General features: G+C 38.8%; 1 protein-coding gene across 1 annotated transcript in view; it reads right to left on the bottom strand.

Annotated features, from left to right (window-relative positions):
- The window catches only part of TFEC (transcription factor EC), a 98,740-nt gene that overhangs the window by 17,105 nt on the left and 58,208 nt on the right, over positions 1–23,427 (bottom strand). Inside the window, exons 2-3 of the mRNA XM_086609824.1 lie at positions 21,568–21,819; positions 19,111–19,206 (exon numbers count right to left, since the gene is read on the bottom strand). Of these exons, the coding sequence (XP_086465950.1) occupies positions 19,111–19,206; positions 21,568–21,819 (348 nt within the window). The remainder of the gene's footprint in view (positions 1–19,110; positions 19,207–21,567; positions 21,820–23,427) is intronic.

Genomic DNA, 23,427 nt, shown 5'->3' with positions numbered 1-23,427 from the left:
CAGAATTTTTATATTTAGTACTCATATAAAAACTTGAGAGTCATTGTGACTCCTACACTGTGGTTTCTCAACTTGTTCCAGTAGACTTTGGATAAAACTGTTAGGTGGTTTAGACTACCGCTTTTTGTGAAATGCTAGGAAATAGTAACCGCTGAAAATAATATCAAATAAATAATATATCAAAGGAGAAATGCATATTTATCATATCTTACATTTTCCACACAGCTGTGTACATGAGTTCAATAACTTGCATGATACTGGTGGAATCTTTTTAATTTATAAGATTATCAATATCATTCATGAAAAAAACAGAACTGTAAACCACAGATTGACACAAACACATGAGATTCATCAGTGATTATTTCAAATTTTCAAGCAGTATTTCATTTTCTCCTCAAAATATAGTTAAATTTCTTTAGTCTATTCACAAAGGTGTGAATTCAAACAACAAAGCCCAAATCCAAGAGGTCATGAGTGGCCAGCTTAGCTGGTAATGACAAAATAATACCAAAATGTTGCGGAAGTTTTCTGGCTGCTACATGGGCTACTACAATAGAAAGCACCTGTGCCTCGTCAGGACAGGTGCTGTGAGTCACGTTGGTCAGCCGGAGACCACGTGACTCATGGATGGTTAAAGGCGGGGCACTCCCAAGAGGGAGTGGGGCAGTTCCCTCCTGGAGAGTGGAGTGGTAGGAGCCCCTGGAGAGCTGTGTCTTGAAGCTCTCTGTTAGAAGCCTTTGATTGCGGTATAGACCTTTGGAGCGAAACAAAGCCTTCTGATATACGAGGGGAATCACAACAACCTTCTGGGTTGTGATTCCTGAAGAATGAGATACCAGCGGTCCGCGGCAATTGGTGACCCCGATGTGATTCGGTGAAACGTGAACCGTCTGGACCTCAAGGTGAATTGTGGTGGTGTTAAAGACCAGCAAAGTTTAAGACCAGGGGGAGAACTGCTGTTTCAACCTAGACACCTGGAACAAGGTGAGCTGTTGGGAGCTAAAATGGGCCAGAATTTTGTCAAGGAGAATCAGACCTTCACTTTCCTTAAATCTGCGGGAATGGCTGCGGGGGCCAATATAAGTAATGAAGATTTATATAATTTACTTAATTGGGCAGCGGGACACGAAGACCTAGTCAGCCTTACTTTCACCTTTAACCTAGGACTTTGGAAAAAGTTGGGATATAAGCTACTTTGTGAAGTAGTCCTTGGAAAAAAGGACTTAACTGATACTGACCTGCTGTGTACATGGAGGACCTTGGATAATATAATTCAAAAGGGGGTGGCAGAAAAGGAGGAAGATGAATTAACAGACTATGTATCAGCAAGTGAAGGGTATGAAGGAAACAATGAACTGTCTGAAGGAGGACTGGCCCCAGACAGTGTGGACAGCGAATTAGATGTATCCTCACTGTTCACGGAGATCAATAAAGTTGCGGGGACTATGCAGGGACTCTGCCCCACCCTGCAGGAGATATTGGAGCGCCCCCCACCCTTTGCCCGAGCAGCCCCCCCTTCCTCCTCAGGGTGTGTCACGCCTACGGCTCCGCCGCTTGATCTAATGGCCCCACCCCCGGCAACTTCATATCCAGCAACATATATGACACAGGTACGAGCCATGCAGCCAGCACTAGTGCGCCAGGCCATGACAATGCTGCAAGGAGTATCCCAGCAGTTAGCAGCTGTGGTGGAGATGTTGCAGCAGGCCATGACCCCCCCCCTGCAGCAAAAGAGATTTTAGGAGAAACCTCCAAAGCAAGTGACAGCTCAGCTGGGGAGTTACCACCGGTTTCTCCACCAAGGGAAAAGTCGCTAGAATCTGTCTGTTTATTGGAACCAGACCCCTTGGGAACCCCTACAGCGACAGTTCAACCTCGTGACCCAGTCCGTTTCTGGAACGAGGTAAAAATGAAAGCAATGGAGGCTGGGGACTGGGACTTGGTTCAAGTCTTGGGGTTACCAGTCAGTAATAAAAAATTATCCATGATGGAAATGGGGGGAAGGCTGAGTGTATTCCCTGTGGAACTGGCCCTCCCGGGTTCTAACCAGCCCAATCAACACTTGGGCTGGTCATGGAAAGTCATACAGGATATACAAAAGGCAGTAGCACAATATGGGCCAAATTCCCCAGCAGTGACACAATTATTGCGATTGCTAAACCTAGAGATATTGGTGCCGTATGACTTTCAACATCTGGCTCAGATTATGTTCCAGCCAGTACAACGCTCCATTTTTATGAGCACTTGGAGGCAGTTGGCTGATCGTCAGGCACTACACAATATACAATTACCTCAAGGCGACCCATGTTATGCCGTTGGTACAGATGTCCTGATGGGAACGGGTCAAGTATTTAGCAATCCGGCAGTACAAGCCCAATGGCATCCCCAAGTTCTTGAGCAGGTCAAACAAATAGGGATGCAGGCCCTCATGCGCACCACAGAAATGGCGAAACCCCAAGCAAGGTACTCCACGATCAAACAAGGGGTCAAGGAGCCTTTCCTACAATTTGTAGAGAGATTACGAGGGGCAATAGAAAAACAAGTATATGACAGCAATCTACGGGCCCTGTTGACAAAACAACTGGCAAGGGATAATGCCAACACTGATTGCTGAAGAGTTATTGAAGTACTGCCAGGGGACCCCTCTCTAGAGGAAATGGTCATTGCGTGTGCTAAGGTCGGGTCTGTAGAGCATGAAATGACTGTACTAGCCACCACCTTGATGGCCTCATATAATAAGAAACTGAAGTGTTATAAATGTGGAAAGATGGGCCATTTTGCAAAAAACTGTAGATCAAGGATTTACACCAACGGCCGGTCAAAAAATGACAACAGAAGAACTAAGAAATACGTGACATACAGCCCTAGCAAGCTCTTTGCGGGAGCAATACGGGAGCCGCAGACCAGTCCAGAAAAGAGCCCTGAGGGAATGTTACGACAACCCTTTGAAGGAATGTTACGGCAACCGCAGGTTAACCATCAGGAAAAGCAGCCAGAACAGCCAGGGTGGATGTATCCAACATCATCAGAACAATGGATATATCCACCGCCAACTTGGTATGATAAAAAAATATAAGAATCACTTCCTCATGATCCTAGTCTTAAAGGTATCCGACACGGTGGCTGTACATGGGATTGGAACGTTAAGAACCCCTAAAGGTCATTAGATGTTTTTTCAAAAAAAGAGGGGGAATTGTTGCGGAAGTTTTCTGGCTGCTACATGGGCTACTACAATAGAAAGCACCTGTGCCTCGTCAGGACAGGTGCTGTGAGTCACGTTGGTCAGCCGGAGACCACGTGACTCATGGATGGTTAAAGGCGGGGCACTCCCAAGAGGGAGTGGGGCAGTTCCCTCCTGGAGAGTGGAGTGATAGGAGCCCCTGGAGAGCAGTATCTTGAAGCTCTCTGTTAGAAGCCTTTGATTGCGGTATAGACCTTTGGAGCGAAACAAAGCCTTCTGATATACGAGGGGAATCACAACAACCTTCTGGGTTGTGATTCCTGAAGAACGAGATACCAGCGGTCCGCGACACCAAAACACCTGAAAGTTCAGAAGTGTGTGAGAGTTCAAAAGAGGGTGAGTAAACTCAACTTAAAGCCAAAGGCAGGCATTTCAGTTGAATTTGATTACACAGTTGATGAAGGTGCTTCCATCTAACTCAGCTGCCTGGATGGTCTCCAGCATTTTCCCCCTCATCATTTGGCAATTTTTATCAGTCATTTGGAAAGCAGAGTCTTAACTCCATGTGGAGATGATGAAAATGAAACCCAAACCCAAGACATTCATTTACTGATGGCTACAGTCCTATAACCTTACTAATTAGAATAATTCACTTATGTGTTTATCACTGAAAGTGTCAAAACCAGCGTTTTGCCGCACTATTAAAGAGAAACTTTGGTCTAATGTTAACTGTCCTAAATTATTCTCCAGAACTTGGACATCAGAGAATAACCCTATTCAACAGCACTGTCACAGAGAGCCTACAAAATTCTCACTCATTTACCTATCTGAAAGCACTAATTTCTGGGCTGCAGAATCTGCCTTTCCCATTGAAATATTCACAGGTGTGACAAATATGACCATTTTTAATAATCCATAGGAAGACTTCTCTTAGGAAATAGAGAATGGCAGGTTTGACCCTCCTTAAGTCTGTCATCATCTCTCTCAGTGCACTGAAGGGCTGGATAACAGAACAAGCAGCTTACTCATCTGGCCATAAAAAGGACACACAAGAAAGGGTTCTTTCCTTCATATCTACATCTCTTCCAGACTTCAGTTTGCTGTCTCCCTTCAGCATTTGTCTGGGTGATTCTGCTCAGTACAAAAGCAGTTGTGCCAATCACACTATTAATAGCCTCTTTCTTCCTGTGCGTTTAGTAGAAATCTCAAGTACGTTGCAGTGGCCACGACAATGGGTAAGTGGCTTCTTTGTGGACAGAGCAGCTGATGATCTCCCTTTGACACTGTCTTCATTCTCAGTTAGCCAGCACAGCATTATCACACTTACAGAAGGGCAAAGTGGGTATAAAGCACCAGTAAATTAGACTAGCTTTGACAGTCACTGTTCTCCTACAGAAATGGTGACACATGGGAAAACCTGCTATGAATTAGTGCGTGAGGAATAACTCTCAATGTCAGGATTCAGGATCAGGAGAAGAAATAGAAGGTGATTAATCTGACCTGTCTTGGACACTTGGAGTGAACTGAATCACCTCTGTTTCTTCTTACTGACTCCGAAGGAAGCCTGGGGTGACTGCTGCAGGCTTTCCACATGTACCTTCTCATGAAACCTCACTGTGCTCCTAATGTGAAAATTTCCAAAGAAACTCTTACCTTAAAAATCACATAAGAGAAACAAAGCAAACTAGACTGGATCTTTCTTGACGAATATTCACATTTCTCATTATGGGGGAGTTTTAAAAATAGTGACAGTGAAAGAAAAGTGAAAAACGTATCAGACTGTTTTGTTGAAACTCTCTACTTGAGCTATCCCTGCATTTACATTAACCGTGGAAAATCCCAAGGAATTTCTTTGCTAATGTTACTGAACGCTGAGAATAACCTTAAAAGAGAAATTGGAAGATTTTTGTACACTATGAGGAAAGATACTTTTTTCATTTGTCAAAACAGGAAGCTCTTTTAGAAATTTAGGCATCTGGGAAATAACTGATTTTTAAATTACAAAATTAAAATATATATCATAATATATTATCAAAATGGTGTGTCAAAATACATCTAGTTGTTTGGATATGCACTAAAACTCCATATGTCAAAATGTAATTTAATTCTTATAATGTCCTGTAAGTGGGAAAAGTTTTTGCAGTACTGAGGCTTCAATTATCTTCTAGTTCTACATTACAAGATAAATATATACATTGACATAATCTTACAAAAATCCAATGCAATCTTGCTAAAAGTACAAATCATTTGCAATGACATAATTACATGATATGTCTACAATGATGATCTTACAATTATATAGCACTGTCAAACCTGGTGAATCCCAAAGCACTTTAAAACTCCAGCTGATTATACAGTGTCAAAAGCATGTTCTTGCTTTCAGTTTAGAGATGTGGAAATACAGAGATTTGGGTATAAAAATTCCTAAGTCCCAGGACATAATCTATTTATCCTGCAGGTATAGTGAGCTATATTGGTTCGCACCAGGGTTTGTCTGAGAAGTCCTGGTAAGTCACGTAATTTCCAACCTCTCCGTTCATGATACACATATTTATGTGTCTGAGAATTTATATGCAAGTGACTTGTAAGGGGTGAGCCCATGCATAGTAAAAATAGCAGTATATAATTAGCCGTTTTTCCTGCTTCTAAAATGCAGTCAGCTTTGGACAAAAGATTAACAACCTTTAACACAGCAAATGGTTAAGTGGGAATAACCAGTGACAATGTGGTACAGGAAGAGAATAATACCATATCTAATTAAAACTGCAAGGAGAATTAAAGAAAGCAGACTGTAATTAACAAAGTTAGCATTTGGCAAGGACACTGAGGTTAACGTTCTTTTTTGTATAAAGTGTCGTGGGATCTTCAATGCCTGTGTGCAAAGACTGGAACATGAGAATTCCCATTTACGGGGCTCAGTCCTGAAAGACACTCAATTTTGAAGTTTAGACCAATTATAAAAGCAAACTTCAGCTGAAGTACCTGAGCGAGTGCCTGGCTTGAGCCCAGCAGCACCTTGCAAGAGCCTATGACCTTGTGCTTGCTGGCAGTGCCCAAGACAAGTACTGTAAAGGTCTCATCCAGAGGAGTTTGTTATATTCAGTACTTGAGTCTGCTCTGTACGCAGGAGCATGTGGCAGATAGTAAGGGTTTGTTACTTGCATGGGTGTTTAGCAGTGGACAGCTGTGATCACAATTTGTGTTCTCTGACACCAAGGTATGCTTTTTTATTTTTTAAGGAAAACATTACTAAGCCAGGAAAAACGTTGTCTCTTTAAGGGAAATAATGTGGTATTCCAAATCCCATAGCATGGCACCTATTGGTAAACATCACGTTATTTCAAGGAAGGCTTAAACCAAACAGCATTTCCATATCTTCCAGGAATGGAAGAGAAGGATTCTTAATACAATAATAAAATATATCTGGATTTGGGTTGCCTGTACCTGTTCACCTGCAGTCCCTAGACAGTTCTATGTCAAGATAGCGTTCACTTATTATTTAATTATTTTTCCATTTTGGCTAATCTTACCATGATACATTGTCTAACAGTAACATTCAAGTCTGTAAGGATCTCCTACTGGAAGGTGTCCCTGCCCATGGCAGGGGGTTTGGAACTGGATGATTTTTAAGGTCCCTTTCAACCCAAACCATTCTATGATTATGTGATTTTATGATCATAACTCTATCACAGTCAATGTTGCACAGCTAGAAAATAACAGCCCAATCCTCTTCCAAAGTCGGGTAGATTTTTCTTAATTTAAAGATTCAGCTAAGTGTGGTAATTCTGCATCTGGACCTGAAAGCGTTTCCTGGATATTGGGTTCATTTAACATATCATCACACAATCTGTTTCATAAACCAATAATACTCTTTCTAAAATCAATCAGGTTCCGCATCTCCAATATTTTTATTTGGAATATGTTCCAAAAGTTGAATGATCACAAATTATTGTTAAAAAACTTTCTATTTCCATTCCTAGACAAATTGTTTTTTGGTTTTGTGTTCCTTTAACTTATATAGTTCATTGTTTAATATCCCCATGTGATTATTTTAAGTTACCATATCTCACTTAAGCCTTTAGTTTGCTAAGTTTAATAGGCTTCTTTACACAGACTTCCCATGCTATGATATGTCCTAATAGGCCTCTGTCTACCTTTCCTGCTTTGAATTAGTTTTTCTGAAGGTTGGAAACCTTTATTTTGTCTACAGCATTCTGAAAGTTTTGTACCCAGTGTATTCCACAGTGGATATTTCCTTGTGTGTCTTGGAAATCTCTCTCGTGATGGATCCTAAGATCATATTTATCTCCTTTTTGCAGTCCCATCATTTTGATGGCTTATAGTCACCCTCTAAGCAACTAATGTAACCAGATCTTTCTCTGTCATCTCCAGTTAATGAGCTCTCAGCTTACTGCAGACATTCCTGTTATTAGTATTTAAATGAATGACCTTGCACTCAGTGCTATTACATTCCTTCCATTTATACTATTCTGTCATCACAGTCATATAATTCTTCCTCTATGATATCCTCATCCTCCTTTGTGTCGGCAATACTTTCTACTTTTGCTACCTCAGTAAATTTCATCAGCATAAACATATTTTTTGTACCAGGACCACTAACAAAATATTAAATCAGGGTTGATTCTTGGAGAATTTCATTAATATCTTCTCTTTTAACAAAATCGATCATCTCTTTAGCTTGCCTCTTAACCTGAAAAGAATTCTGTTCATTTACTTTCTATATAATCTATATTGCATTTTATTAATATGCATTCATAAATGAGGCTACAATCAACAAACCTTGGATTTGCAGCACTAGCTAGAAAGACTAATTCCAGTAGCAAACAGCTTTCCATACATCCAAAAGGATGTCGCTAATCATTTTTACAAGAGTGTCCACTGATAGGACAAGGGGAAATGGGTTCAAGTTGAAGGAGAACAGATTTAGATTAGATGTTAGGAAGAAATTCTTCAATACGAGGGTGGTAAGACTTTGGAATAAATTGCCCAGAGAAATTGTGGATGCCCCCTCCCTGGAGGTGTTCAAGGTCAGGTTGGATGGAGCCTTGAGTAGCCTGGTCTAGTTGAGAGGCGTCCCTGCCCATGACAGGGAGGTTGGATTAGATGATCTCTGAGGTGCCTTCCAGCCTATGCCATTCTATGATCATGGAAGTGATGGAGGTTATATGCATTTTTAAAGAGCAGATACCCTACATGTTCTAGTTACCTAAAACGGCTAAAGCCTAGAATAGCAAGAGCTTTTCACCAAAGACATCTGAACTATCCTGACAGGTCAAGACAATTCATCAGCTAGCCTGTTTTCCCTTGAGAGGCCTGAGAACAGGCAGCGAGATGGACTGTCTTGTTAGTGGAGGCTTATTTCTAGCTATCATTTCTCTCAGGGTCTTATTTCCTCACAGTCATATTCTCAAGCCCACGTGTATGATCAGAAGGGTCAAGATGCCCTCAGAAAATATGGAAGTCAGGACCAGACTGCCTCTACTAGAGGTCTTCATTCTGCCCAGATCAGAAGAGTTAATGGAAAAGAGGGCAAGTGGGAAGCAAGCTGCAGGAATATTCCTGCTAGCAGAAACTTCCTTTGCTACCCTCTTCTGCGGTTAGTAACTGCAGACATGCAACTCACCAAGTGTGTTTATATGTCTATATTTCCTGCAGTTAACAGAAGTATGACATACATCCAGAGCAGTTGCTGTGCAGTACAGAGAGTGCTGAGGATCATTGGCCCTATTACACGTGGTCAGATTGCCTGTACTGCACCTACAGACTTGGTAAACTCAAATAAAAGGGAAGCATAATACACGGTGCTTTGCTAGTCACGAGGAGAAACTATGTAGTTGCCCAACCTGAAAGGGTGAGTACTATATCTGCAAGACAAAATTTCTGTTAGTGCTTGATAAAAATCAGTACTTGCTCGGACTGAATCTAGAATAAAGTGCTCACATGTGAAATATTAGTACAATACTTTATTATTCCTCCCCTCCAATATATCCCACTGAAATAATGTTCTTATGAACCTAATTGATAGCATCACTTCAAAGAACAGTTTTGTAAAATGAGGCTACTTCTTCTTAGCCACGAAAAAATATGTTAGCACCTGTCCCTCTCAATGTAGTTCTTGCTTATTTATTTTTATTAAAAAGCAAAGCAGGGATTTTACAAAGTTTTTATACTATTATCCCATGTATGCATCCCAAATGTAGAAATCTAGATTTGGAACTGTGCCCATAGTTCGTTTTACACATCAAGTAAAAGTTGTTCAGTATTTGTGTTACTAGGGTACAAAACATAAAAAATGCATACTTAATTACTTGTCGTTTCTTTCCTGTTTATTCATCACAGGTAAACAAATCTATTTTTCAGTCTTTGAAGTTTGCAGATGAACTTCAAAATCTGCACTGAATTTGGCCAAATAGTGAGTTGATCAATAATTATATAACCACCCAGTCATTGCAAATTCCTTTTCTAAATAGTAATATCTGGTATAGTGAAGTGTTTCCAATTTTTGACAAGGGTAAAACTGGAGCAATTCTTTTGTCTTCAATATGTGTTTTAGTAAATTATGACTTTTTATCTAATTCAAAGGTATTGCAGACAGGCTGAATAATCTTGTGGGTCAATACAAGTTCTGTACTCAGAAGAGTGGAGTTCAGCCTCTGGCATTCTTTTGCAATTGCTGCGTTGCTAGAAGTTGAACATAAGCTATGATATCCTTTCTCTGTATAAGGATATGTTTACACTGTCAACTGTTGAAAAAGTTGTGGCGCACTGGTTTTAGAATCTAGAACAAGAAGATCCCATTCACAGCTAAATCTTTTAAATCCTTTTGTAATTATAATAAAAAATACTTATATTTGAAAATAGATGGTCTTTAGTAATAACTAATACCCAAAATGTCCCTGTTCCTCTTTGATTATTGAAAAAGAGCAGCAGAAAAGCAAATGCTTCCCTTTTCAGTCTTGTTTTCCTTTGAAAAAATTGTATCTCCTTCTATATTTATCTTTAACATGGTTCATAATTACACACTCCTCAACCAGGGACTTAATGTTCAGATATATTATATTACATATTATATATTATGCATGAAAACTGGTTCATTTTTTATCTTCAAATAATGATCATCAAGCTGGTTCATTATTCATCAGAGAAAAATGAACTCTGTTCATATTCCCAGTTACAGTACATTCCTGCCCTGATCATATACATAGAAGTCCATTGTCTAGATAAATGTCTGATCAAATATGACCAAGCAAAGGAATTTTCTGGAGAATCAGTGTTTTGCAGGAGAGTTCTGTTCTTTCAGTTATCATCTCTTAACTATACATTTTAGCTATTCTTGGCTTTTCTGGTTACAAAACTAACATAACAGACATAGACCAAAAGTGAAGTGGTGTTGTGACACTGTCAACATCCAACTTGCAACTGGAAATCAAAGGTCACAGGAATACTGCCCCACTATACTCCAGGCTCTGAAATGCAAAGATGACAATTGAGTGACAACTTTGTTAGCTGTTTTACCAAGATTATTATTTCACTAGTAACACTAGCTGATGCACTAGTTCCTGGTTCCATCCAACAACTTCTGTTTCTCTGGCTACCGTATGTAAACGCATACAACAAACCATTCAAATTCTTCCTCTAAAAACAATGAATAAACTTCAGCACAAAAACACAAGAAAAATGAAAAATTGAGGCTGAAAGACAAGTGAAAACATAATTTTCTCTTAAATATAGATACTAACATCTCTATTACAGTACTTACATTTTATATAAATATTATATGCTTTACATTATATCCTCTTACATTTCACATAACAGCTAAGTATCTGAATACATTACAGTAAGTTATTTACTGGTTTCTGTGTTGTAGTGTGTTCAGATGTATTAACATGTATCCTGTAGATTTTTGTTTCAGTGGGAATTCCTTTCTGTAACAGCTGATTTCAGATATATTCACAAGTGGTTTTTTACAATGTAGATATAAATGCATACCTAACTACTTCATAAACTACTGTACCCATATATTAAAGGTCATAGAAGGCCTTGGCTGATGGAGAAGGACGTGCTAAGAAAATCAATTATATCTTTCAGGAGTGTATTTCTCAAAATAGCCTTTGAGAAATCTTTGTTTGCCACAAGTTAGCTTTATCTTGCAGTTAAGAAGCTTGACTGTGCCTGGAGAATAAAGTAAGTGGCCACTGTTGTGTCTGACCTCACAAGTCTTTTATTCAACCTATGTAAATGCCATTGACAAATTCATTAAGTTTAGTTCCAGAACTGATCATAACCTATATGTTACAGACTCCAAGGACCTTAATGTAGCCTTCTCTATTACTTGTTATCTACTAAGGACTTCAGGTCTTACATTGCTGTATACAGACAGCCACACGCTGCACATCAAGACTTTGGGATAAGACAGAATCGAGGATCTGCCTGGTGATCCAAACAGCAGGAGTTTGCTTGCAAATCCTGATGCACAGGAGCTTAGAATTAGTGAGGGGTGCATAGTAGTAGAATTAGAAACTTGTTTTATCTACCCTTTTCTCTTATCTCTGTTCAACATGTGTCAAGCTCTGAGATGAAGACCATGTTTGTAAGAGGTACTTACATACAAACAACTGTATATTTGAGAGTAATACTTCCATTTATGTCTATTTACCTTCCCAGAAGAGAAAACCAAAGAGGAAAAAAGGAACTTTTCCTTCGTTTCATAGTTATGAACAAATTCACTCCAGTTGCATGAATCTTGAGTCTCCTGGCTCCCTTCAGCCAGAGAGGTCTACCCCCAAAATAGGGAAGGATTATTGGAAATTGCGCTGTTACAGTGTTAGAGACAGAGATGAGCTATTTAGGCATTTTGCACAGCTTTGAGGTGCTGTAGCTGTGTAAAAGTGGACCACAGTTCTTCTCAAAGACCCAAGGTATTGTATGTTCTATGTTATGAAGTCGTTTTCTACAGCATTAGGTAAATTGCAAACACTTGCACCCAATATATTTGGAGAACCTAGAGCATGCAAGAGAGCTGTACACTGCCCATTTCAGCCTCAAATGACTATACTGTGTGAAATACTGAAAACAAATCTCCATCTGGCACCTGTATGACATTCAAAGCAGCAGTGGCAGTGATAGCAAAAGACAACTCCAGCTGCAGAAAACAGGCCTGAGGAGTTCTCAGTTTGTGCATTTCATTGTTAGTTCTCTGCAACTGAAAGACACGATTTACTATCTAGCACCTTTATACTATTGAAGAAAGACAAAGAAAATATTTGCTCACCAGTTTTATTTTTGAGGAGTCTATTATTTCCTCAATAGCTACTGACTGTTCTTTCTCCTTCATTTTTCTTTTTCGTTAAACTTGGAGACAATATCAGGAGTGCTAGGCAGAAGCTGATATACTTAGGTGAACTTTGATTCTTCCTTGGACTTTAAGACTAATCTAGTGTAGAATGTGATTGACAAAGCATTTTCATTGATGTTATGCAGCCTTTTCAAGTTACCCAACCAAAGCAAATGAGGTTGTTAATGTTTACTCTGGCCCTTTCTCTAAAATGGTTTTGAACTTTAGCAGATTTTATAAACTTACAAAGGCTGCCAAACTACTTCAGTATTCACTAAATAAAAAATACTCATGATTATGCAGCAGGGGGCTGCCTAGATCAGCAATACTATAGGCAACTGTAATGGAAACCTGGTTTTATTTCGTAATTGAATAATCACAGCAATTATTGAATAAAATACTTAGGAGGATACCTACTTGAATTTCTTTTTCCTGTGTGATTTCTGGGAATGGGACAGACAGCAGTTCTTGTAATCCATCTATATGATAACCATCAGTATTTGACAAATAATTAATACAAATACAAATTATTAATGCCATGATGAGAAAATGTGACCTCAAAGACCTTGTAATAGCAGTGAGATTTCACAGACAGACTGCATTCTGCTTTTATCAATAAATGGTGTCTCCATAAAATCAAATGTTAAAAAATCAAGTTAATAGATCAGCACTTCGTATCTGCTGTAGTTAACAGAATCCTAAAAATTAAAGAAGGAAAACATTTATCCCGTCCTGTCCTGATCTAACCTCCAGTCCGTGCCTGTACAACACCAAGTTTTTTCAAATGCCAAAGTAGCTGACAAAATTCAAATGAGCCTCAGGCAACCGAGGATTGTCTCCATAAACTGTTTCCCTGTAAGGCTGACAGAAGCAGAGCAATCCCAATGGAACTGACTCCAAAGTGGACCGGAAGCAGACTGTAGTTCCCAATCTTAGTGAAACAGCACGCTGTGAACGTACGAAACGAAGCGATGGGCGTGAAGCAGCGAAGCCCTCGCAGGATCCCTAGAGAGATGGTCCCTTTGCACAGTGTTCCCTGTGCTGCTGCCATTCCCTGCACCCGGCAGGCCCACCGGCTCAGCTAGAAAAATCCCTGCCTTTCAGCATGGCCGGGTGCTTTTGCTTCCCCTCTCTCCCCCAGTCTTTACAGCCAGTCAGTTACAGAGGCCTTTTAATGATTTCACTAGAGACCCTTTTATCTTACAGCAATCTGAGGTCTTGAGGAGGGAGCAAAGCAGATGTGAAAGCTGAGAAGAATCTATCTACATCTTTCCTTGTTACAGTGCTGGGCAACACGGAGCTCCTTAGCGTGCAGAGGGAAAGAGTGACTGTCTTGAATTTAGAGTCCTATGGAGATGGCCCAGTAAACGAACAGACCACGGCAGGTAGTTCATTCTTTCTTTCTACCCTTATTCAGATCTGAGCTGTTCTGTTTCTTCCTACACCACCAACCAGGAGACGACTAGCAATGGGATCTGTGGGACCAGCTGCACCTTAGCTGTTGCTTCTAATCATAACAAATAATGATAGATTATTATCCAACGTAATGTTTTAATGTTATGTAATTATTCTCTGATTATCTAATAATTAAATCAAGTTTCAACTGAGGAGCAATTCCATTAAAATGGCACCAGTAGCAATAACTTACTTTTTTAATTCTTCTTTTCCCAGCATACAGATACCATATACAGCAAGTCAGATTCAAAGAAGGGCTGAAGACATTTGGTTAGATTCACCGATAGACAAGATTCCCGACAACAGATTCATTGTTTGTGACAGCTCTAAATCTCTGAGGTGATGTGAACTTCAAAGTACCAGTGACACCATAATGATTTCAGTATGCAGTTAGAGCTGGAACTGTTGAAGGAATTCATGCTGTTTCAAATCTTTAAGTATTTCTTTCCTTTAAAGGAAAGAATAATTTTGGAAAATTTTTGCAGATTTTTTTTTTGAAGTAACTTGTTTTAGCAGCTATTTGTTCCAGTTTGTCTAGGACTACCAAAGCTATGCTATTCCCTGAGTGAGAAAAATTCTTCAGATCACACTTACGGTGCTTTTATCCATACATAATAATAATACCTGTGCTTTCTATTGGTTAGAAGCCATTGCTTTCAGGAAACATTCCTGCTGGCAAGCTCATTCAGGGGAATGATTAAAGAAAACATTTCTTAAATGTTATGAATAAATCAACATAGAAACATCTTTTCTTGGCTCTATTTACTACTGGACATGGTAAAAAACAACCAAAAGGTTTTCCATGGATAAGCTTTCTATTTTCTCCCAAGTGATCCAAAAAGAACTACTCCATTTCGTTTAGTCATTCAATACCTACTACTCTAGAAAGAGTGAGCCCACCTGACCCAGTAGATCACCAGTTGGGCCACAGCAGGGCGTTTTTTTGAAGTCCAGTTTTATGGTAGTGCTCTGCCCCAAGCACAACTCTGCACTACTCAGCTCCCACCACCAGCCATCTAATTGCTACAGAGTCTCTCTCCCTGGGCTTCTTACAAGAATACTTCCAAAATCTCTTGTTTTCTTCTGCGCTGGAACAAAAGACAACTTAGAAACCTTGAAAATGTTTACAAAATGAGATTATTTTCCAGCCTATCCCATCCAGCACAGTGCAAGAGAAGCCTGTGCCCTTGCAGAACATTAATATCCTCTCATTTTATTCTCATTCCAAGCCAATCTCCTAACGCTTTTGATGTAAGTTTTAGTGGACTGCATGTCAAGTAGAGGACATTATCCCAGTAGCTGTACAGTGATTATCTGGGCTACTGCAGTTATTTCTGAATGAAAGTACTGGTAAAATGCCAAATGTTTTCATAGAGATCACTGTTATGCTTGCTAAATTACTGGATTTTCTGGTGAGTCCTAAGGCTGTATACACATATTAGCAAAACAAAACAACACTTAGTAACAAGTAGAGGTTCACTAGGTCACACTGTCAAATCCAACCCTGAAAAGCACAGAGATCTTATTTTTTAACTCTGCTCTTTTCTGGCTCTCTTCACTGTGACTAATGCTCTCCATATCTCCCTTGATTCAGCATGTTTCTTCAACTTCCCTTTTTCAGATATTAAAAGGAACATGGATCACAGCTTTTTAGAACTTGCCTCAAACTTTTAACGATGGTGTCATATATTCTTTACATTAACAGATCTGCACATCTACGTTTCTTATGTTCTGAACATTTGGAAGCTAATAAACTTTAAATTCATTATAGAATGTTGAATAGACTGTGAGGATTTTGAATAAAGATAAAAATCTGATAAAATAAAAAATGTTTATTTTTCAAATGTCTGTCACCATATCTGACATACATAACATTATTTAGCTGGCACTCACTCATATATTCTATGTTTCTTTTTTTAATGATTCTTATAATGTCAGGAAGAAACTTGTCACTTAATATGATATTCAGAGAAGAAATGTATTTCTTATAATGTAAATAAATAGGTTGCTGTCTATTAGCAAAGAGTTTCATAAGAATAAATTATGACAAGGAAAAATGACTTTAAATTGGTGTCATCTTCAAGTTTTCTTTATTAAATCCTACCTTCTCCATGGTGAACAAACAATTTTCATTAAGTGATAGTTCATAAGAATGGTTATGATTCTATTTCAGCTATGTTTTCTGGACAAAGATATAACTGAGTTTACGAATACTTTCAGAAGAATCAAGATCTCTTGCATACAGGGAGGACCTAGTCTTATATTTTAACTCAACTTCTAAAAAAGAATTACAAAAAATAGGTTTCTACCATTAGGATACTCTTAAAAGCGATAGAAACACAGTCAGAGAATTTCCTACTTTGAGCAATTCTTAAGTTGCCACACAAAACCAGAGGGTTTTATATAGTTATGAATTTGGGCCAAACACAATAAAGCCAGACAACCCACTCTTCAGAAGCTGTAATAATTTTAATGAGAGATGGAAGAATGCTCTTGTTTTCACTTCTCTGATTCTACTAATACATGACTGTAATTCATTAATTCGGGGTCAGACAATGAGTCTCTGAGCAATTATTCACATGAGTGGTCTCATAGAATTCAATGTCCTCATTTAATGTGCCATTAAAATGGTACATGGGTGCATCTAACTAAAGCAAACATTAATTCACTGCAACACACAACAGGTAACACTGCAAAACCTCTAATGTCAGCCACTATCTGTTGAGAAAAATTAGAAAAGAGAATGGCTTCATGAATTGGCTTGTTCAAGAAAAGATTTTGCTGAAAAACCTCTCCATGTTCAGAAAACATGGACACTCAAATTTTTTCAGAATTTTAGAGAGACTGCTTTGCACAGTTTGGGCAAACTCAAGACAATGCCAAGAAGGGAAAAATCTAAAATGCAATCCTAAAAGCATTTAAGCATTACACTGGAGAAGTGTAAGGAGGAAGCAAACACCAAATCGACCAGGCACATGGGCTGGTCTCGCTGGCAATCTCACCTACTCTATATTAATGGCAGCCACCAAAGCCAGGCAGCTTGTGCAGAAGTACGTAAGAAGTAATATGAATCTCTGTTTAAGTACAGCACAACCCCAGTTCCTGTTCTCATGTTGTCACATTCCTGATCATGTCTTCTAGTCTGACACTGTTGTAGCATATGCATTTTTAACTCAGATAAACAAAATGTCATAGAATCAGAGAATCATAGAATGGTTAGGGTTGGAAGAGACCTCAAAGATCATCTAGTTCCAAACCCCCTGCTATGGGCAGGGAAACCCTCCTGTGATGGTGAAAAACTGGATCTAAAGAACATATTTTTTACCTGTCTATCTTTCTTGCTTGTGTATCTTATGACCAAAATTTTAGGATGTTACCTGAAAGATGCCATAAAACCCTGAGTCACAAGCTAAATGCCTGAAACCACCTCTTTCTGCACATTTCTTCCATATGTTTTTGGAGTACACATTGCCAAAAGAGAAGACAGAAGAGGTAGAGACACTGCTTGATGGCTTCCACACTGGAGCAGTTCCCATGCCTTGTTGAAGGCAGGCTTCATCTTACTATGATATTGCACAGACAGATTTGGAAATACGCACTATTCCCTGGCCTGCCTAGCAGCCTGGTGATTTCCTCAGCGCAAACAAAAATCTAAACACAATTACCTGGCACATAGGCACCGCAGGGGTCTCAAATCTTTGCAAGAAAGATACCAGCTAGGTCTAAAAGTCACTGCGCATTTTCTTGCTCATCAAGAATAGGATATTCAATGCATTTGAGAGAGATATGTCCTTCATGGCTGAATATAAAGGCTAATGAGGCTGGAATTAGCATAGATTAACATTATCCAGTTTTAAAAGATGTTGCGGGAGTGTGAGTCTAATCCAAAACCCAAAATTCATGCCTCTCATCACCATCCCACTGTACCACACCTGAAAGGATCCTCCCCTGCCTCATGTTAATTTGAGCCAAAATATTAATTCACTCCCCAGGGAACATTTATTTGCTATGTTCTGTACTGAGATATGTATAAATCAGACTGACTGTATTAGTTATCTAGCTGGCACGCAAATGCCAGTTATTCATGGAACTATTAATTGCCATTAATACTGGACTGTGTAGTGGGCAACACAGAGGCGTAGAGATCTTATGTCTTAATGTATTTTTGTAGCCTGTGATGTTCTGTAGTCAGAAAAAGATGTTCCTCCAGTGGGTGATTAAGAGCAAGAACCTGACTCTGTATTCTGAAATGAAATTTGTAGACTGTCAAAGCCTGTGAAAAATCCTTCTACCTTGACCAGAGGGAAGTTTCCCTTTATCAGTACCCATTTTAAGACTCTGAGGACAAAATTTGTGGAAAATGATTGTCAAGATAAATCAGGGTTGAGAGCACAAAGAACACACCTTATGTAAACTGTATTGCATTACAGTTATTGATAGGTGTTGTTTTCACAAATGATAATGCTTTATGCATTATTGTATCCAGAAAAGGTCATTCTTCCTCTTTAAATGTGTAACGTATATGAAAAAGTAAGTAGCCTTTGTTAATCGTCTGTCGTTTCTTTACAAAATGACATTAGATAATTATTACAGTTTGTTACAATTATTCCTGCAAAGCATTCAATCTGAAAAATGACATTTCTCACCTTTTTTCCTGAAATTACTCACCTAAGTTGCCTTTATGAAAATCAAGAAATAGAGCCCATCCTTGCTTCAGCATAAGATGCTGGAGAAACTACTACACTGTGGAAACTATTACATGAGGAAGCTTTGACTTTTTTATATTAAGTAGAAGGATATTTAAGCAAAACTTTAAAAGGCCTCCTAGAGTCTAGAGACTCCCTGTATCCATAGTCCTGCATGGGAATTAGTGCCTTTAATGGGTTATGCATCAGACCTGGTGCTGGGCTAGAGCTCCAAATGCTGTTCAGACCACCTAAAACAGCGGTGTCCCATCACATTGGAATCCTTCCTGTAATATATCTTGTCAAAAAGACAAACAACTGAAAAGAAAAGAGAATATTCCACTGATAGTACCCCTTTAGCATCTGAAGTGCGACGTGCTCAAATCACTCAATGAAATTCACTATTACAAATAGAAATTCCACAAAATACTTACAGTTCTTTGCATTAGTAGAGGAGTTTCAGAACAACCTATCCCTTCGTCATTAAAACTTGATTCCATGTTGATTATGTCTTCAATCACCTCTTCCATCTGATAAAATAATATTTTAAGACCAACCATTACAAATAATAATGGAAACAATGTTATTCTGAAAATACAGGGGAAATGATCTTGAATGTGTATTACATCAATAAAACTGAATTTCAGAAGTTTATACCTTAAAATGCAAATAATTCAAGCACTTTTACACAATATTTACACTTCTACTTCTTGTGAAAACAGTTTTTGTGGTTTAGCAAGTTACTTCTTTCCTCCCAAACACCAGCCTATTCCCCTTTTTTAACCCCTTCTTGCAACACCAAGATCAGATGACAGGAGTGCATTGCTAAGCTGTAACAGTGATCTGCCACCTTCGTCAAATGTTTCACATCCACAGTGTATTGTTACGTCGGTGCAGGAAGGCTGAAAGGAACCTGTGGTTCTGCAAGAGTGTGAGTCATTCAAGATTTGGTGTTACACACTGCCCTCAAGATTCAGCAAGCAGAGGTTTGTGTTGTGTTTGGCAGTACATTGAATACTTCTCCAGTCAACCTTCTGATCTCACTTTTGTTCTAATCTGAATCAAAAAGCTACTGAAGCAGATGGAATAGCTAATTAATTACTTGGGATGAAACAGTGAATACTTTGCAGGCATATAGACACAAATAGATTTGGACAAGGTAGAGCATGAGTTTTCAATGATAATTTTGGGAAAACAACTTTGGGAAAGATTCCATGATGAACCTGTCACTGTTCACTCTACCGTTGGCAGGAGCAGTTGACTCATTCTCTGAGGCTTTTCAAGCAGTTCTTGGGAGCTGTCTGAAAAGCTGTAGCTGAAGGAGAAGTAGAGGGTCCTATGCAATAAAAGAAAGTATCACACAGGACAAGGACCTTTCAACACAGACTTTTAGGCCACGTGGCCCAGCACAGCTCATATGCACACTCCTCTCCCTCTCCAAAAATCAGACTGTGCTGTCCAAGGGCTTGTGCCCAGATTTATTTAGGAAAGTGCCGTCTGGACCAAAAGGATTATGGGAAATGTCAACAATTGGGCAATATGAATTAATACAGTTCAGTGCACTGACCCGTGTGTTGGCTCTGTATAATAATATATACGACTTATTTTGTATGATGCATTGCATCTGTATAATTTACTTATTGTATTTTTTTTATTATTTACTTTTTTGTATTATTTACTTATTTTGTATTATGCATTATTTACTTATATTATTTACCTACAGCCTACACTGGACCACAGGGCACAACTGCAACTAGGAAATTACACTGTGCCAGTCATCTCCCTGAGGCTCTGGGATGGGATTATTCAAATTATTGGAGTGGTGCCTACAACAACTTTGGCCTGTGCAACTATCGCTGTACCAGTCTTCAGCAGGCACAGTTCAGGAGAGTGGTTTACAAGCAGCTGTCTGGCTCTCGAGGACAGAGGGTGGTACTAGGGCAGGCAGCAGTTGCTCCTGGTCAGGCACCCAAGCTACCTGAGAATGGTTCCAGCATGCTGCTGCACTTGACAGCACAAAAGAGACCACAGAGACCTCCACAAAGGCCATCTAAAACAATCTTTGCAGACCAATGACTTCAGTAATCCATAAACCTGACATAAAATGTCAGTTGTCAGTGCAGAAGGAATGGTAGGACCACAGATGAGCTCTCTGGGAAGTGCTGGGTTTATTTTTTTCAGTTTCCTCATGTTTAGCTGCATAACATTCAAATGCTTAAATGAGTCACAGTGTATTTCTAAGATTCCTCTGTTTCGTTAAAGCCTAAAATCTGATACAGTATCTCCATTTCTTATTACTGTAGAAATTCCCCTTTTACCTAATAAGAACTCTCTCTTGAAATCTACTGAAGTATTAAAGGCCATAATGATCTACATCTCACACTGGCTGAGAATCTGACAATGTATAATAGCTGTACCTCTATTAAAATCGATGGTGGCATTAAAGTTAGCATATCTATGCCAATTTTCCCAAGATAACCCATACATAAATACATCAGCTAACTGAAAAATGAATGAGCAATTCTTTCAGTTACATCTTTAAGGTAATCAGTATTTAACTTTGTTATGCAGCTAGGATAATACTTTTAGACAGAAATAACTCTCATCTGGAAAAAAAAAGTTTTGCATTGCAAAGCACATTTGCAGAAAATGTACAGCAATGTATGACACATAGATAAAAAGATGCAAGAGTGCATTTTAACTGGCAGTAACTTAGAAGCCTGATCATGCCATAAGCCCTTCACAGGCATTCAAGACAATCATCCACGTTATCCAAAAGGATTCAGGAAGCCAGTGCTGCAGCTGGAAGCCCCATGAACATGGGTCATGTAATGTTTTTGTAGAAGTACACAAAGCCCATTTCCCCATTCCAGTCACCAGCCCGGCCCTACCGCATTTTCGTGTTCTCCTCCAAGGGCCAGCAGCTTCGTAACAGGGCTTTCTGGTGCACCAATATCGCTGACTGGAGGCATGTGTCCGTTTCTTAAAATTGAGGTCACTCCCATGGGCTGGATTGTGTGGGAGTGGGACAGGGAGAGCGTCTGGCTGGACAGCTTGGTATCGAGGGTCAGGTACTGCTTCACCTGGTGCCTCTGGCTTTGCTGTATGTGGTATCTAGACTGATTTTCCAAGTGTGTTTGTACCTGGGAGGGAATGGAAGTAAATGCTAAAGTTTCAAGTTACTGGTACCAGTATTTGCCCATGTGTTCACTTAAAAAACATTCAAAACAATAGATTCAACTTTAATAATACTTGGATAGAATTATTATTAACCTTAAATCTTTTTTTTTCAGTTTTTCACCCTTACACATTTCTTATTTGTGTACTATTTTCCCCTAACACAGCCAAATAAACCTTCTGAATAATTATCAAAGAAAAATATAGAAAAGACAAACATGCTCCTGAGAAAAGACCAGAAGCATGCTACACGTTTTTCTCTTCTTATTTAAGAATAATCTCTGTTGAAATCACTGATCATTACAATCAAATCTACACGCGTATATGTACTCTAAATTAATATCACAGTGGATATACTCTTTTGTATTTGAAAAGTAAATAAATGTATAAAGAAAAATATAATCCAACCAACTTCAAGTAATATCAATAGCAACAGAAACTCCCTCATACCTAAACCCACATTTAGCTCACCTTGTAATTAGTACAGTCAGTCAAATGAGGCATTGCTGCACTTTTGGAAAAAAAAAAAAAAAAATCACAAAATAGAGTCCAAGCTATAGTCCTGGATGTCTTTTCACTGTCCTCAAACCGCACAGTCTTCTTGAAGTGCCTTTTGAGGACAGATCAGTTTTTGAGTTGGTAGGACTTTATAAACTGAGTGGTCATGCCAAAATGGCTAATTGAGTAAGACTTTGGGCCATCCTTTGATTACAGAGATTGACAGTTGCTACTTCAAACAGCTCCCATTTCAAATCAATGTCACATTCCTGCAATTTAACTACCAGTGGAGCGCTGCATACACAAACCTTACTGTCATTTCAGCCCTGTGGCTTTCTCCTCTTCTTATGGCATGCCTGGTCACAAATTTCTTGCAATAAATTTTTCTCAAGGGGCCTCTGTGTAAGCATGATTAATATTTGCTAAATAATAGTAAGACTTGCTTTGCAGTCCTTCTTCCTCCCCCAAAAAAATTTCAGTCATTTAAACAAACTTCCCTTAACATACATAAGCAGAGATAAATAGCCCATAAAAGGGGTTTGCATTTAAATTAGCTATATTTTTATACAATATTGCAGTACCTACTTTGTTTTTAATCATGTTATGGTGACATGTCTAGAATTATTTTAATTATGTTTCCTTAAACTGATTTTCTAGTCATCTAAAAAAGATTAAGCCATGCAGTAATGAATATAATATTAATTATTTTGATTTAAGCCTTAAAGTTATTAAATAATATTCCATTAATATATTGATATAAAATCTTAAATCTGTTTAGATTTTCCCTGTTTTATGTAAGGAAGGTGTACATCTCATGTAAGGTTTTAAAAACCACATGTGTATTTAGGATTTACTTAAATCATGATATTACTTGTCTTAACTGAGATCTTTGTGCTAGTTAGTTAGTATAATGTAGTGTTAATTCAAGCTCTGATTTGTCGTCCTTAAGGTCTCTTTCAAACAAACCATTCTATGATTCTATGATTTTATTATATGTCTAAGATACATGTAAAACCATCCCAAATCAGATCAGATTCTTATGCATTTGTTTACTCCTTCATCTCCAGTAAGACTAA

The sequence above is a fragment of the Tauraco erythrolophus genome, chromosome 4 (genome assembly GCF_009769465.1).
Source record: "Tauraco erythrolophus isolate bTauEry1 chromosome 4, bTauEry1.pri, whole genome shotgun sequence".
NCBI classification, from domain to species: domain Eukaryota; kingdom Metazoa; phylum Chordata; class Aves; order Musophagiformes; family Musophagidae; genus Tauraco; species Tauraco erythrolophus.
The sequence above is the reverse complement of the archived record's forward strand: the minus strand, read 5'-3'. Positions and strand labels throughout refer to the sequence as shown.